The sequence below is a fragment of the Anomaloglossus baeobatrachus genome, chromosome 3 (genome assembly GCF_048569485.1).
Source record: "Anomaloglossus baeobatrachus isolate aAnoBae1 chromosome 3, aAnoBae1.hap1, whole genome shotgun sequence".
In the NCBI taxonomy this organism is placed as follows: Eukaryota; Metazoa; Chordata; class Amphibia; order Anura; family Aromobatidae; genus Anomaloglossus; species Anomaloglossus baeobatrachus.
The window spans coordinates 315,979,769-315,997,572 of record NC_134355.1 but is presented as its reverse complement, the minus strand read 5'-3'; the positions used below and the strand labels follow the sequence as shown (position 1 = coordinate 315,997,572).

Here is a 17,804-nt window from a genome sequence, read left to right as displayed (position 1 = left end):
GCTATCGGAGCTTCTTTTGCCCCAGCATTCGCAGCCGTATGGGCGCTACAAGCTATCTCAGCAGGTCAGGCGCAAATTGAAGCGGCCGCGCCACAAGTGGCATCCATTACCACCCAGACCTCGGCAATTGCGTCTTACGCTATGAATGCTGTCCTGGACTCTGCGAGCCGTACGGCGGTTGCGGCCGCCAATTCGGTGGTACTCCGCAGGGCCTTGTGGCTACGGGAATGGAAGGCAGATTCTGCTTCCAAAAAGCGCTTAACCAGTTTGCCAATGTCTGGCGACAGGCTGTTTGGCGAGCGTCTGGATGAAATCATCAAACAATCCAAGGGAAAGGATACATCCTTACCCCAGCCCAAACAGAACATACCCCAACAGAGGAGAGGGCAGTCGAGGTTTCGGTCCTTTCAGGGCGCGGGCAGGTCCCAATTCTCCTCGTCCAAAGGGTCTCAGAAGGAACAAAGGAACTCTGATGCATGGCGGTCTAAGTCACGTCCTAAAAAGACCACCGGAGGCGCCGCTAACAAAGCGGCTTCCTCATGACTTTCGACCTCCTCTAGTAGCATCCTCGGTCGGTGGCAGGCTCTCCCGCTTTTGCGGCACCTGGCTGCCACAAATAAAAGACCGCTGGGTGAGAGACATTCTGTCTCACGGTTACAAGATAGAGTTCACCTCTCGTCCCCTGACTCGATTCTTCAGGTCATCCCCGCCTCCCGAGCGAGCCGAGGCTCTTCTGCAGGCGCTGGGCACTCTGAAGGCGGAAGGAGTGGTGGTCCCTGTTCCTCTTCAGCAACAGAGCCACGGTTTTTACTCCAACTTGTTTGTGGTCCCAAAGAAGGACGGGTCTTTCCGCCCGGTCCTGGACCTGAAACTGCTCAACAAACACGTAAAAACCCGACGGTTCAGGATGGAATCCCTCCGCTCCGTCATCGCCTCAATGTCCCAAGGAGATTTCCTTGCATCGATCGATATCAAAGATGCTTATCTCCACGTACCGATTGCTCCAGAGCACCAGCGCTTCTTGCGCTTCGCCATAGGAAACGAACACCTGCAATTTGTGGCACTGCCGTTCGGCCTGTCAACAGCCCCACGGGTTTTTACCAAGGTGATGGCTACTGTAGTAGCGCTCCTACACTCGCAGGGTCACTCGGTGATTCCGTATTTGGACGATCTGCTGATCAAGGCACCATCTCAAGAGGCATGCCAACGCAGCCTCGACGCTACCCTGGAGACTCTCCAGGGTTTCGGGTGGATCATCAATTTTCCAAAGTCAAATCTGACACCGGCCCAATCGCTGACATATCTTGGCATGGAGTTTCATACCCTCTCAGCGATAGTGAAGCTTCCGCTGATCAAGCAGCAGTCACTACAGAAAGGGGTACAATCTCTCCTTCAAGGCCAGTCACACCCCTTGAGGCGCCTCATGCAATTCCTTGGGAAGATGGTGGCAGCAATGGAGGCAGTCCCTTTCGCGCAGTTTCACCTGCGTCCCCTTCAATGGGACATCTTACGCAAATGGGACAGGAAGCCGACGTCCCTCGACAGGAACGTCTCCCTCTCTCAGGCGACCAAAGCTTCCATTCGGTGGTGGCTCCTTCCCACTTCATTATCGAAGGGGAAATCCTTCCTACCCCCATCCTGGGAAGTAGTCACGACGGACGCGAGTCTGTCAGGGTGGGGAGCGGTTTTTCTCCACCACAGGGCTCAGGGTACGTGGACCCAGCAAGAGTCCTCGCTTCAGATCAATGTTCTGGAAATACGGGCAGTGTATCTTGCCCTGAAAGCGTTCCAGCAGTGGTTGAAGGGCAAGCAGATCCGAATTCAGTCGGACAACTCCACAGCGGTGGCATACATCAACCACCAAGGCGGCACACGCAGCCGGCAAGCCTTCCAGGAAGTCCGGCGGATTTTGATGTGGGTGGAAGCCACGGCCTCCACCATATCCGCAGTTCACATCCCAGGCGTGGAAAACTGGGAAGCAGATTATCTCAGTCGCCAGGGCATGGACGCAGGGGAATGGTCCCTTCACCCGGACGTGTTTCAGGAGATCTGTTGCCGCTGGGGGGTGCCGGACGTCGACCTCATGGCGTCCCGGCACAACAACAAGGTACCAATGTTCATGGCACGGTCTCAAGATCCCAGAGCTCTGGCGGCAGACGCCTTAGTTCAGGATTGGTCGCAGTTTCAGCTCCCTTATGCGTTTCCTCCGCTGGCACTGTTGCCCAGAGTGTTACGCAAGATCAGGGCCGAATGCCGCCGCGTCATCCTCGTCGCTCCAGACTGGCCGAGGCGGTCGTGGTACCCGGATCTGTGGCATCTCACGGTCGGCCAACCGTGGGCACTACCAGACCGACCAAACTTGCTATCTCAAGGGCCGTTTTTCCATCTGAATTCTGCGGCCCTCAACCTGACTGTGTGGCCATTGAGTCCTGGATCCTAGCGTCTTCAGGGTTATCTCAAGACGTCATTGCCACTATGAGACAAGCTAGGAAACCAACGTCCGCTAAAATCTACCACAGGACGTGGAAAATTTTCCTGTCGTGGTGTTCTGCTCAGGGTATTTCTCCCTGGCCTTTTGCCTTGCCCGCTTTTCTGTCCTTCCTTCAATCTGGACTGGAAAAGGGTTTGTCGCTCGGCTCTCTTAAGGGACAAGTCTCAGCGCTCTCTGTGTTTTTCCAGAAGCGCCTAGCCAGACTTCCACAGGTACGCACGTTCCTGCAGGGGGTTTGTCACATCGTCCCTCCTTACAAGCGGCCGTTAGAACCCTGGGATCTGAACAGGGTGCTGATGGTTCTTCAGAAACCACCATTCGAGCCAATGAGGGATATTCCTCTCTCACGCCTTTCGCAGAAAGGGGTTTTTCTAGTAGCAGTCACTTCACTTCGGAGAGTGTCTGAGCTAGCAGCGCTTTCATGCAAAACCCCTTTCCTGGTGTTTCACCAGGACAAGGTGGTTCTACGTCCGGTTCCGGAATTTCTCCCTAAGGTGGTATCTCCCTTTCATCTCAATCAGGATATCTCCTTACCTTCTTTTTGTCCTCATCCAGTTCACCAATGTGAAAAGGATTTGCACTTGTTAGATCTGGTGAGAGCACTCAGAATCTACATTTCTCGTACGGCGCCCCTGCGCCGCTCGGATGCACTCTTTGTCCTTGTCGCTGGCCAGCGTAAAGGGTCACAGGCTTCCAAATCAACCCTGGCTCGGTGGATCAAGGAGCCAATTATCGAAGCTTACCGTTCGGCTGGGCTTCCGGTTCCCTCAGGGCTGAAGGCCCATTCTACCAGAGCCGTGGGCGCGTCCTGGGCTTTGAGGCACCAGGCTACGGCTCAGCAGGTGTGTCAGGCGGCTACCTGGTTGAGTCTGCACACTTTCACGAAGCACTATCAAGTGCATACCTATGCTTCGGCGGATGCCAGCCTAGGTAGACGAGTCCTTCAGGCGGCGGTTGCCCACCTGTAGGAAGAGGCCGTTTTACGGCTCTCTTACGAGGTATTATTTTACCCACCCAGGGACTGCTTTTGGACGTCCCAATTGTCTGGGTCTCCCAATAGAGCGACAAAGAAGAAGGGAATTTTGTTTACTTACCGTAAATTCCTTTTCTTCTAGCTCTAATTGGGAGACCCAGCACCCGCCCCTGTTTTTTTGTGTACACATGTTGTTCATGTTGAATGGTTTCAGTTCTCCGATATTCCTTCGGATTGAAGTTACTTTAAACCTGTTTATAATTCTTTTTCCTCCTTCTTGCTTTTGCACCAAAACTGAGGAGCCCGTGGGAGCATGGGGGGTGTATAGGCAGAAGGGGAGGGGCTTAACACTTTTAAGTGTAGTACTTTGTGCGGCCTCCGGAGGCATAGCCTATACACCCAATTGTCTGGGTCTCCCAATTAGAGCTAGAAGAAAAGGAATTTACGGTAAGTAAACAAAATTCCCTTCTTTCGGGGGGGGGTCTCTTTCTTCCGAGAGCCGTAACTTTTTTTTTTTATTCTACCGTTAATCTTGCCATATAAGGGCTTTTTTTTTTGCGGGACGAGTTGTAGTTATAAATGAAACCATAAGTTTTTCCATTTAGTGTACTGGAAAACAGTAAAAAATATTCCAAATGCGGAAAAATTGTAAATAAAGTTTGATCACACAATAGGTTTTGGGATATTTTATTTACCGTATTCACTATATGAAAAAACTGATGTGTCGGTGTGATGCCTCAGGTTGGTACGAGTTTGTAGACACCAAACATGTATAGGTTTACATTTATCTAAGGGGTTAAAAAAAATTCACAAGCTTGTCCAAAAAAACTGGCGCACATTTTGCGCCATTTTCTGAAACCCGTAGCGTTCTCATTTATCTGGATCTATGTCTCAGTGAAGGCTTATTTTTTTGTGTCTCAAGCTGACTGTTTTAACGGTACCATTTTTGCGCAGATGCTACGTTTTGATCGCCTGTTATTGCATTTTGCGCAAAAATTGCGGCAACTAAAAAACGTAATTTTGGCGTTTTGATTTTTTTTTTTGCCACTACGCCGTTTACCAATCAGATTGATTTTGTATTTTGATCGGGCATTTCTGAACGCGGCGCTACCAAATGTGTATATTTTTTTTTTTTAACCCTTTAACTTTCAGTGAGGGGTGATTTAAACATTTTTTTTTTTTTTTTTTTTTTGGGGGGGGGGGGTTTGAAACTTTTTTTTTTTTTTTTTTTTTTTTCTTTTTAACTTTTTTTAATTATTTTACTAATTCCCCTAGGGGGCTATAGCAATCAGATCGCTCTGCCATATCTCCAGATCATACCTACAGAGCTAAGATCTGCAGATATGCTTTACTTTCAATGTCGCCTGTATTCCGGCATTGAGAGGAAGTGACTCATGTTAGCTACAGGCGTCGTCATATGACCCTGTGCTACCATGGCAACCACCGGAAGGCACGTGATCCTGTCACGTGACTTCCGATGGGAGCGGGGTAAGTCAGCATAATGGCGGCGCGCATATACATATCGCGGCCAGATTTTTGCAGCGAGATGTAAGGGGTTAATAGTCGCAGGTGGAACCGATTCCACTCAAGACTAGCAGGCACACATGTTAGCTGTTAAAATCAGGGGGCAGGGATTAACCGCACGCGATCCGTGACGTACCCAGTACATAATAGGTCGATAAGTGGTTAATAATGTTTGTTTATAAAGCACCATTCATTCCATGGTGCTGTACATGAGAAGGGGTTACATACACAATACAGATATGTTACAGGAAATAAACTGGTACAGAGGGGAGAGGGCCCTCTCCTTGCAGGCTTATATTCTATAGAAAAATGGGGAGGAGAGATTAGGTGTGGGGGTCAAGGCGGCTCCAGTGGTGGTGAGGCAGCAGGGTCATTGCAGACTGTAGGCATTTTTGAAGAGAAGGGTCTTCAAGTTCCGTTGGACGCTTGCAAGTGTAGCAGATAATCTGATGTTGTAAGGCACAGAATTCCAGAGGACGGGATAGTCGAGAGACGTTTTGGAGGCGGTTGGATGAAGACGAGAGGAGGTTTTTGAAAAACCGGAGATTATGTGTTGCAGTATATCGGGAAATTATTTTAGAGATAGATGGAGGAGATAGTTTATGGACAGCTTTGTAGGTCAGTGTTAGTAAATTGAATATGATGAGGAATTGGGAGCCAATGAAGGGATTTACATCGGGAAGAAGTGGTGGAGTAGCGAGGAGAGGGTGGATTAGTCGAGCGGCAGAGTTAAGGATGGACGTGAAAGGTGTGAGTATTAGCAGGGAGGCCACAGAGGAGGATGTTGCAGGAGATTGAGGGCATGCACTAGCATTTTCATAGATTAGGAATTGAGGAAAGGACTGATTCTGAAAATACTTTTGAGTTGTAGATGGCAGGAGGTGGTGAGAGATTGGATGTGCTGTATGAAAGACAAGGTGGAGTTGAGGGTTACTCAAAGGCAGCAGATTTTAGGCACTGGGGAGAGTGTGGTGCTATTTATTGTAATAGATCAGGCAGGGGAAATAAGGGAGTTGGGGAAAGATGATTAGTTTAGTTTTGTCCACATTGAGTTTTAAGAAGCAAGAGAAGGAGGATATGACCGATAGATACTCTGGGGTTCCAGACAGCAGGGCAGTTACATCTGGGCCAGAGAGGTAGCTCTGAGTGTTATCAGCATATAGGTGGTACTGAAAACAATGACACTTTATTGTCCTAGGCCAAAGGTTTAGATAGAGAGGAGTAATGCTGGGTTCACACATAGCGACGCAGCAGCGATCACGACGAGCGACCTGACCTAATCAGGATCGCTGCTGTCGTTATATGGTCGCTGGTGAGCTGTCAAACAGGCATATCTCGCCAGTGACCAGCCCCCAGCCAGCAGCGACGGGTGGAAGGGGTGCTGCGCTTGGTAACTAAGGTAAATATCGGGTAACCAAGGGCTTGGTTACCCGATATTTACATTGGTTACCAGCGCACACCGCTTAGCGCTGGCTCCCTGCACGCCAGAGTACACATCGGGTTAATAAGCAAACCCTTGCTTATTTACCCGATGTGTACTCTGGCGTGCAGGGAGCAGGTAGCCAGCAGCACAGGCAGCATGAGAGCGGCGGACGCTGGTAACGAAGGTAAATATCGGGTAACCAAGGAAAGGGCTTCCCTTGGTTACCCGATGTTTACCTTGGTTACAGCTTACCGCATGCTGCCAGAAGCTGGCTCCCTGCTCGCTTCAGTTTGTCGCTCTCTCGCTGTCACACACAGCGATGTGTGCTTCACAGCGGGAGAGCAACGAGCAAAAAATGAAGCAGGACATTCAGCAACGAGCGGCGACCTCACAGCAGGGGCCAGGTCGTTGCTCGATGTCACACACAGTGACGGGACGTCGCTGCTACGTCACAGTAAATGGTGACGTAGCAGCGACGTCGTCGCTGTGTGTGACACCACCTTAAGTGGTGCTTCACACATAGCGAGATCGCTATCGAAATCGCTGCTTAGTCACGGTTTTTGTGACGCAGCAGTGACCTCATTAGCGATCTCGCTGTGTGTGACACTGAGCAGCGATCTGGCCCCTGCTGTGAGATTGCTGCTCGTTACACACAACTCTGGTTCACAGCGGGAGAGCAACATCAAAAAATTGAAGCACACATCGCTGTGTCTGACAGCGAAAGAGCAACGATCTGAATGTGCAAGGAGCCGGCTTCTGTCAGCCTGCGGTAAGCTGTAACTAAGGTAAATATCGGGTAACCAAGGGAAGCCCTTTCTTGGTTACCCAATATTTACATTAGTTACTAGCACCGCCACTCTCGCGCTGTCAGCGCCGGCTCCCTGCACATGTAGCTGGAGTACAGATCGGGTAAAAAAACACAGCGGTTTGCTTATTAACCCGATGTGTACTCTGGCTAGGAGTGCAGGGAGCCGGCGCTAAGCGGTGTGCGCTGGTAACCAAGGTAAATATCGGGTAACCAAGCCCTTGGTTACCCGATATTTACATTAGTTACCAAGTGCAGTGTCGCTTCCACGCGTCGCTGCTGGCTGGGGGCTGGTCACTGGTTGCTGGTGAGATCTGCTTGACTGACAGCTCACCAGCGACCCTGTAGCGACGCACCAGCGATCCTGACCAGGTCAGATCGCTGGAGTGTCGCTAAAGTGTGACGGTACCCTAAGGGTCCCAGGACAGCGCCTTAAGGAACACGGACAGAGAATGGGTGGGATGAAAAGGTAGTGTGGGAGTGGGAGACAATAAACGTTTGGAAAAGTATGAAGAGATCTGGGAGAGGATAAGGTCTCAGACACCGAGGGAAGAGAAGATCTGTAGAAGGAGGGAGTGGTTGACAGTGTCAAAGGCTGAGGACAGGTCTATAAAGCAAATGGTATAAAATTTAACTTATAATAGATATATTTAAAAGGACAATACGTCAGATCAAAAATCACCCTTTGTGAAAAATAGCACAACATGAAGAAATAAGGCTGCCTACTGAAACAGCCAAAATATTAGCATATAGCACTGGCGAGAGGTATCTTGACATAACTCCACACCACGGATAACATTAAGTCACCGTATCGAATCAGTGTGGTGTATATACAAGGATTGTCAATAGGGTGCAAAATATTGCATCATGCCCAATGATACATACCACAAAAAAAAATGCCAAAAACATGAGGTGAACAAACAATCAAAAACAAATCAAAGATTATCTCAAATACATAACATTTTAACCTGCAAGATGAAATGTGATGATATGGCACATGTACCCACATGTAAACAACCACTTCAAAGTGCTCAGGTGCAGTATGTAAACATAGCGACTGAAAATAATCACCTCTAAGTCCAATTATGCGGCAGTCTGTTTTAACACATCAGTACAGGTTTTTTTTTTTGTTTTTTTTTTTTTAAATGTACAAGACAGCATACAGCTTACTATGTTAAAGAATTGAGATGCCATTTGGGGGCTCCACATGGAACCGGAATTATTTTTGGACATCCTTAGACTTGAATGGGATAGTCTCATCTGACATACGGAAAAACTAGGGCATGCTCCAGTTTTTGCACTCACAGGTTTGGATCGTGCAACACAAACGAAAAACATCTTATCTAAACAACTCAAGTGAAAACTATTGAATTGAGCGCTATGCGTTTTTTCCAGAGACCGCACTCTGACCAAAAATACGGTCGTGTGAACTTGACCTAAGAAGGCTGCAGAGAGGGGCAGAAACTTGCTGTAGGCCTTACATGGAATCTGTCAGCAGGTTTGATACTCCATCTGAGAACAGCATGATGTAGGCAAAGAGATCCTGAATCCAACTATGTATCTCCTTAGATTACTGGCTGTGGCAGTTTTGACACAGTCAACCTTTTTATAGTATGCTTACACTGGTATATAAAAAAAATCAGTCCCATTCTTAGCCAGAAAAATGAGATGAGTGAAATCAGTTGGGTATTCCATATCCCATCCATTTTTTTATTTTTTTTTCTCAGCAGCTATTATTCTACCGTCATTTACAGGATCATGTACAGTGTTCTATGCTACAGAATGGTAATATATCCGTAAATAACAGACTTCACACAGATTTATTTCTCGCCCATTGACAAGTCATGTCCGATAGACAAATGCTCTTTTTTTTTTTTTCTCCCTTTGCAATTGTCCGTTCTATACTCCATTGTGAAAGAACCCTTAGATTTAGCAATGCAGCAGAGCTCATAGTTGCCCTCGCCCACACCATTGTCTCTTTATACAAAATGAAGACACCAGGAGATCAAAATAAATCCCCATGACAAAAAAAAACTAACCAGAGATAAACTAAATATTTTTATTGAATACTTATTAAAATACAGTAATAACAAAAAAGGAGTACTAATACAGTAAAAACAAGAGGGACATAGTAATGGGGCAGAGAATACGCCTACTGACAGATTCCCTATAAATAAGGCATTATCTGCCAAAACGTGTGGACGAGTTCATTTGCTCCTGTATTCTTGTATAATGTTTTATTCCGTCATGATGTAAAATATGGTGAGTGTTATGGGATTATCTCTACATTGATGGACCTTTTTCTAATTTTGGGATGTCTGTCAATATTTTTGGCTAATTTTATAAAGTATAGTTGCAAGTCCATGTGTGAGGGAGAAACCTCTTGCCTATCTATGTCACTGTATTTTCATTGTTTTGTAGGGTACTGTTGACATGTGCTCTACTCATAAACTATTTTTAACCAAGTTTTTTGTCAATGTGTTTTGTGCTGTGCAGGAAAGAAGCTTTTTGAGACCGATCATAGGATGTGTACCTCTGACATCGAATTTCTGGAAGAAGGCAAGTTATGAATGTTGCTACTTACTAATTCTATAGCGGGACATATTTATGCATGTTGCTTCATCAGACAGATAATACAGGGTGGGCCACAAGTATGGGTACACCCTGGGTGGGGCCACAAGTATGGGTACACTCTGGGTGGGGCCACAAGTATGGGTACACCCTGGGTGGGGCCACAAGTATGGCTACACCCTGGGTGGGGCCACAAGTATGGCTACACCCTGGGTGGGGCCACAAGTATGGGTACACCCTGGGTGGGGCCACAAGTATGGGTACACCCTGGGTGGGGCCACAAGTATGGGTACAACAATGGAAAAGATCCAGCTGGACTCCAAAATGATAAATAAAAATTCATCTTTATTTATTTCAACTTAATTAAAAAAAAATATCCATTTTGCAAGTAAAGACACTGGCTTGTGCAAAATGGATATTTTTTTAATCAAGTTGAAATAAATAAAGAAGAATTTTTATTTATCCTTTTGGAGTCCAGCTGGATCTTTTCCATTGCTTTGTTCCATTATCCTCTCGGCTTGCTGCCTTAATCCGTGCCGGACCATTGGATATTAACAGGAGGATCTATTCAGGCTTGTCTCTGCAGTGGTGAGCGTTTTTTTTTTTTTTTTCCCTATATCTATAAGTATGGATACACCCTGATAAAATGCATGGGAAGGGCAAAACATTTGAGGCCGGGTGACGCCCATGGAGGCCTTCTTCTAAGCCGCCATTTTGAATTCACTTTACTTTACTTTTTTTTTTTTTTTTTATCAGGGTGTATCCATACTTATAGCTCACCCTGTATATTACTGTATCGTGGATGATGACAGACCTATTTCCCAGGGTTCCTAAGTTCATGGGAATGAAATGTTTTGCTAATCGGCTAAAACGAAAGATATCGTTCAAGCTTCCATTTATTATCAATCAATAATGTTTCTTTTATACCAAAAAATATATATATCTCTGTAAGGATAAGGGACCAGCGCTAATAACCCTATAGTTTTGCAGCTAGATTTAAGACAAAAAACCTCACTTTGTCTGGATAAAGACTAAAAACGTGAAATGTGTATATAGAATTATATACAGTATATACCAATCATATACATGAATGTAGGGCAAGTACTGGAGATGGCTTGGTGATATGTGATCGCATAGTAAAATATATGAATTGAAAAGGGGTTGACCGCTTTCAGAAGAAAATGTCTGCTGTCATTCTGTGTGACCATAGATTGCTGAAATGTGAGTGTCCTTTAACCACATGAATACGACTTGCATACTTGCTGTTACTTGCCGTCTCTTCTCCCCCTGCTCTCAATAGAACAGAATTGTGAGAACAGCTCAATTTAGTCAGAACATGGCCGCAAATATACAAATTGTATCATGTGTTCACTTGACCTCACAACAGTTTTGGAAATACAGGGGAGTCATGACAGTGTGCGCATTTAACATGAGTCATGTGGGCTTGTCCAATGTGAGATCTGTCTTTGAGCGCTGCATGCTGCAGTTCACTTCTTAAGCGCTGCTGCCTGTCTCTGACAGTAGAATTTAAAGCGTGTCAACCAAGGAGAGGGTTGCCATTCCATGCACCCATCCATGTGCAAACATGGAGTGCCAATGGGTTTCCATGGCAACCAGGGGCCCACTGAAGACTACATGCATTTCCATGTTTCCCCTAAAATAAGCACTAGTAGCAATTTTTGACCTTACAGTGAACCTGTCAGGTGCAATATGCCCCAGAACCACAAGCAGTTCTAGGTGCATATTGCTAATCCCTGCCGAACTGTCCCTGTATACACTAGCATAGATTAAGAGATGTTTAGAAAAAGTATTTCTAAAGAAACTTTGATATGCTAATGAGGCCAGGGACTAGTCGCAAGGGCGTTGGTTCCCTTGGCTAGTCGGCCCCCTTTGCATGCTAGCATGCCCTCAGGGGCGTGTTAACATGCTAATAAATGCACAGCGTTAGAGGTATGGTAGCTCTCACCTGTGCTGTCACTGCTGGTTTTTGGCTCAGTGGACACGATCAGAACGTCCCCGGACTTCCGGTCATGCGCACTACACCAGTTTGAAGCCGGTGTGCGAACACCTGGCTTCATAGTATACGCATGACTGGAAGTCCAGGACTTCTGATCGTGCGCAATGAGCCGAAATGCAGCGTTGGGAACAGTGGCAACAGAGAGTGGTGAGATCGACTATATCGGATTCTGCGCATTCATTAACATGAGGGGCGTGCTTACATGCAAAGGGGGCCGACTAACCAAGGGAAGTAACTCCCTTGTGACTAGTCGCTTGCCTCATTAGCATATTACCGTGTTTCCCCGAAAGTAGGACCCCCCCGAAAGTAAGACAGGTTGGGGTTACGGGGGGGTCCTTCAATGTAAGGCCTCCCCCGGATGTAAGGCAGGGTTGGGGGGCCGCTGTGAAATGTAAGGCCCTTACCTTTGGGCCGCCGCTGTCCCCCATTGGGTCCCCAGGCTCCAGAGGTGTCCTCAGGTGCAGCTGGGCGCTCATGGGGTTAACTCGCCGTGTTAACCCCGCAATCCGCCCAGCTCAACAGCTCATTGGCCGCCCCTGCTCCCCACGTCACCGCCGGCCCCCGGCTCGAGCGCTGATTGGCCCAGCAGCTCGGGCTGTAATTGGCCGCCCCAGCCCCACGTCACCGCTGTTTCCCTGCTGATTGGCACAGCGTTCCTTGCAGCACAGGCCTTCCGCACCCACAGCCGCACCGCAGAGGAAAACGTCCAGCATTTAAAAACCAAGTAGGGAAACATGTACTGTATAGGGTATGGGGCTGTGTGCAGTGCGATACGGCACTGTTATGGGGTATGGGGCTGTGTGCAGTGGGATACGGCACTGTTATGGGGTATGGGGCTGTGTGCAGTGGGATACGGCACTGTTATGGGGTGTGGGGCTGTGTGCAGTGGGATACGGTACTGTTATGGGGTATGGGGCTGTGTGCAGTGGGATACGGCACTGTTTTGGGGTATGGGGCTGTGTGCAGTGGGATACGGCACTGTTATGGGGTATGGGGCTGTGTGCAGTGGGATACGGCACTGTTATGGGGTATGGGGCTGTGTGCAGTGGGATACGGCACTGTTATGGGGTATGGGGCTGTGTGCAGTGGGATACGGCACTGTTTTGGGGTATGGGGCTGTGTGCAGTGGGATACGGCACTGTTATGGGGTATGGGGCTGTGTGCAGTGGGATACGGCACTGTTATGGTATGCAGGCAGAGGGTATACGGCAATTACCGTACAGTACCGTACCGTAGTGTGTTATTTTTTTTCGGCTAATGTAAGACCTCCCCCGAAAGTAAGACAGGGTGGGACTTTTTGGGGTAAAATTAATGTAAGACAGGGTCTTACTTTCGGGGAAACACGGTATAAAGGATCTTTAGAAATACACGGACGATTAGGCATTGATTAGCAATATTTATCCAGAACTGTTCTGGGTGCATATTGCACCTGACAGGTTCACTTAAAAATATAAGTCCAACTCCAAAAATAAACCTTAGTTGTCGTTCAATTAGGAAGTGTCCAGCAGGTAAAGTTAAAGAATACAGTAGGACACTTTGTTAGAGATCAGACACCCTAAAAAGAGCAAAGAAATCGCATTGACCAGACCCTAAACAACTACAGCTGGTAAGCGCCGACGATGGATGGACTCTTGCACAGAGATCTACATCGCTTTCAGGTCCTTTGATGTTTGAGCTGCATTGCACTGCATCTCTCACATACATCGGTAAATCCAATATCACTCCGTGCAAGTAATAATGCTTCCGGCCAGCAGAGGGAGACAACCGCTGTGGAATGCAGAAAGACCTAACAGCGACACAGATTTGTAGTGAGAGCCCATTCACGTGACAACTCTATTGTATGGGTCTGGTAAGTGCGATTCTTGGGGGGTTCTTTCTTTTAGTGGTAAACAGTATATATAAAATAATAAATTGAAAAGTGGAAATTAAAATATACTGTATATTAGCAAGTACATGGCACCACATACAACAAATAGGGAAAAGTATGAACATATAAATTACTTTATTAACCCAGAGTCTAGTATTTGTCAAATGATGTATAGCCATGAATAAATTATTAAAGGGTATCTGTATTACTTGTATGAAATGTTACAAAATGTTAAAAACAAGAAGAGTACTTTATAATTTATTCATGGCTATACCTCATTTGTGAATAAATGTTGAAAAATTTAAGACATCCCCTGAAAATAAGCCATAGCACATTTATTTGGACCAAAGACTAAAAGACTGACTTATTTTGGGAAAAACATGGGAGTATTGGCGATGAAATAATTGTACATTCAACATCTGTGAGGGAACTAAAAGTTTAAGTAAAAGGGAAAAAGTTTTAGAATTTTTTTTAAAAAAGGCTACTTTCATCCCTCTGTTAAAAATAAAGTAACTCTAAAAAAAACATCTTTTATTGCGGTGTCCTCTCAATCAAAATATAAAATGTATATAATGGGAGCCTGTCAGCTGATTTCATGCTGCCCAAACTATGAGTAGCATAAGAGCACAGTTCCACTTGCGTTTTGTACGGAGGAGTGTGATCAGATAAAACATCAGATCTCACCAGTGTTAATCAATCAGGCAGTGTCCATCTATTATTTTTTTTTCCTCAGCTCTTATCGTGCTGAGGATCAAATCGCAGCATGCTATGTATCGCTGTGTAGATCGCATCAGATCTATGGGTGCGAGAAAAAGATTGCAATGCATTACATACGCATGTCATACGGATATCATACGAATGGCATACGCATGTCACACAGATGCTAAGTGAAAAACCCCTACATAGCACTTGCCCAGCACTCTCATGTCATACAGATGCTAGGCAAGAAAAAAAAAAACGTGGACTTGCATGACCTATGCATGACACTTGTTCCACTTTTCGGGAGAAGTATCAGAGTGATTATCGCAAGTGGAACTACCCTAAGACCTAGGACATACTGCGAGAAAAACGGTCCTAGTGGAATGCAATAAAAAAAATCGCATTCCACTCTGACCAATTTTAGTCTATGTGCCAACACCCATCAGTGATTATTTTCTCGGCCCTAATCGTAGCGAGAAAACAGTTGCAGCGTGCTGCAGGTGGAATGCGATCTTGTTCCACTCGCACCCATACAAGTCTATGGGGCAAGAGAAACAATGCATTGCTCTCGTGTTACACCGGTGTAATGCAAGAGCAGTGCGATTCTCGCATCAGCCGGCAATGAAGGAAATGGGGAGATAAATCCCTCCCTCTCCACCGCAGCGCTGGCCCTCTCCTCTGCAACTGTGGTCTGATCGGACCACAGTCGCATGACACTCGGCTCTCGTTGTGCTGCGAGCGTGAGCAGAGTGTCATGCGAGCACTCCCAGTAATCCTCGTGTGGCCTCAGCCTAGTCAGAGCTTGGCCGCATGATTGTAGCCAAGTATATTTTTCCTATGAAACCCTCTCACTGAAGCGTTTCAGAGAAAAATATACCTGGCTGCAATTGTGCAGCCAAGCTCTGTTTCATTCTGTTCATTGTTTGGTCGTCATGAATCGGTGGACAGGCTACTTGTTAACCTGTAACCTGATCAGCAAAGGGAAGAAAAAAAGCTAAACACCAGAATTGCTTTTTTTTTTTTTTTTTTTTTTATCATTGCATGAAAATGAAATAAGAAGCAATCAAACATCATATGTTTCCCCAAATGGCATAAATGAAAGCATCAGGGTGCCACGCAAAAAAAAAACCCTCATACTGCGCCATCGACCGAAAAATGAAAATGTAACGGGGACTCAAACAATGATGGCACAAGCAAATTTTATTAGTTTTACAAATTATTTTTCGTTTCATAAAATTCCATGGGCGTGGACCTCTGACTTGTTCCCTCCCACCTGAATTACTGGTATGTTGTCTGTGATAGGTTTTACCCCTGCTGACCTAGGATACGTTAGTACCGGCATATGAGGGGATCCTCTTACTGTCACATCAGATTTTTTACCTTTAAAGGAGGGGACTCTATGTATATTGATGACTGGAATATAATATATCCCTTGTTGTATCTGGGTATAACCATCTATAACATCCAGTCATCCTCATTCTATTTGGCCCTGGTCCCCACGTTGTGAGGTTTTCTATTGTCCTCTTAATTATGTTGCCAGACTGAGGAATTGAGCATGTGCACTTTCCTTTTTTAATTGTTCTTGACTTTTCTAAAAAATAAAGATATTATGGATTGTATTACTCCATTGTGTGGTTTTCACATTTGTTTCATTATTACAGTGTTGTATACTAAAGCGATGCCGCTAAGTAGCATACATGTGTAAAATAAAAAAATAGTAGTAACTTTAGTGCCACAAGTTGTCACAAGTTGTAGATGAGTAATGTTTCCTCTCTCCCTTTCCAGCTGGTAACAGCGTTGAAGTGGACGAATCTCTATTCCAAGAAATGGACGATTTAGAATTGGATGACGAAGATGATTTAGATTACAACCCTATTGATTTAGAAAGTGATTGATCACCTTGGACTCATCGCTCTTCACATAAGTCACAGTATCTGTGACTAATAAATGTACATCCACTGCTCTCCATTTTTTTTTTTAAGTCATATTTTAACTATCAGGAGAGTTCTCTTCTGAACACTTCAAAGATCACACTGAATAAAGTGACTTAAAATCAATTGATTGGACTGTTTTTAATATCTGTGTTTTATGAAACTAAATGAAAAAATACCATTATGCCAGGAAATGGAGCACATGGTGGATGCAGGGGAAAAATTGTCATGTTCTTACGTGCACCTATATTTTTCATAGACTGGTATCATACGCCGTCTGTCACCACATACCAGATGACATGTGATACCTCCCAGCATTTGATACTATATAATTTTAGTATATCTGTGTGTGTGTTCTGCAGTGCCTCGTCAGAATGTGAACCATTTTCCATTATTGATGAGACTGCCACAAATAGCCAAGTGCTGTACCTTCAAGTAGTGGGAACCCCAATGATCAGCTAACTTATTGCTATTGAAATACTCAACTCATTAATGACCAGGCCTGGAAGGGCCATAACCCCATTGGGATCATATCCTATAAAATTAGTAAATTGGTGTCTGTTTTACATATGTCAGCATCTAACAGTAGCAACATGTGCTAGCGCTGATTGCTGCTTTTTAACCATCGAAAATCCTGTCAATTTTTGACAACTGCATTTAAATTACTAAGTTGCCTATGCAAATGTGCATCGGCCTATCCGTAATGTGATTGTGAGGTGCTGTTGGGTTACCATGATAGATGGAAGTCTTCTGAAGTCTTCCATGGCTATTATGTAGGTTCTCCTAAAAAACTGGGCTTCATATGAGAACCTCAATTTAACTATAAACTGGAATACTTTGATTCTTAACCCTTTTACAACCTTGGACGTTCCGGTATGCTGTATTTTGCGGTGCCTTCTTGTCCTTGGACATACCAGTACGTCCTTGCAATCACACTTGCACAGGAACTGAGATTGACGCTGGGAGTTTGGCTTACATGATAGCAGAGTCCTGGCTCTTACAGCCAGGAGTGGTTCTCACACTGCTTCTGACTGTTTAACCCCCTAAATGCTGCGATCAATAATGATAAATACAAAGGACACACAGTAACATAGTGAAGTTCAAATGAAAAAACAAAGCCTTGAAGTCACTCCATGATGAACATGATGAATGTAAATGAGAAACAAAAAGAAGAATGGGAGCCTAGAGCTAAAACATTCATTTAGGGAAATTCATACATAAAATGGACAATTGCCCAAATAGTAGTAAAGAAGGAAAAAATGCCCTGCACTTTAACAGCTGGGTGATACATTAAGGTGAAATGGGTACAGAATACAATATATAGTCTCATGCAGTCTACAAATAGCAATGTATACAATGTGCCCAATAATATATGTATAGGAAGTTTCTATAGAGTACACTAGTGAAGCGGTGACCAAGTGACACCGCAGTGCAGAGTAGGGTACGTTACCAGACGGCTGATGGATACAACCAAGGAAAGAGTTTTTTTGTGGGGGAGATTAC

General features: G+C 45.5%; 1 protein-coding gene across 1 annotated transcript in view; it reads left to right on the top strand.

The window, feature by feature from the left end:
• RWDD1 (RWD domain containing 1) overlaps positions 1-16,427 on the top strand; it is a 41,077-nt gene extending 24,650 nt beyond the window's left edge. The window contains exons 6-7 of the mRNA XM_075338328.1: positions 9,713-9,775; positions 16,156-16,427. Of these exons, the coding sequence (XP_075194443.1) occupies positions 9,713-9,775; positions 16,156-16,265 (173 nt within the window). The 3' untranslated portion in view covers positions 16,266-16,427. The remainder of the gene's footprint in view (positions 1-9,712; positions 9,776-16,155) is intronic.
• Positions 16,428-17,804: the final 1,377 nt, after the last annotated feature.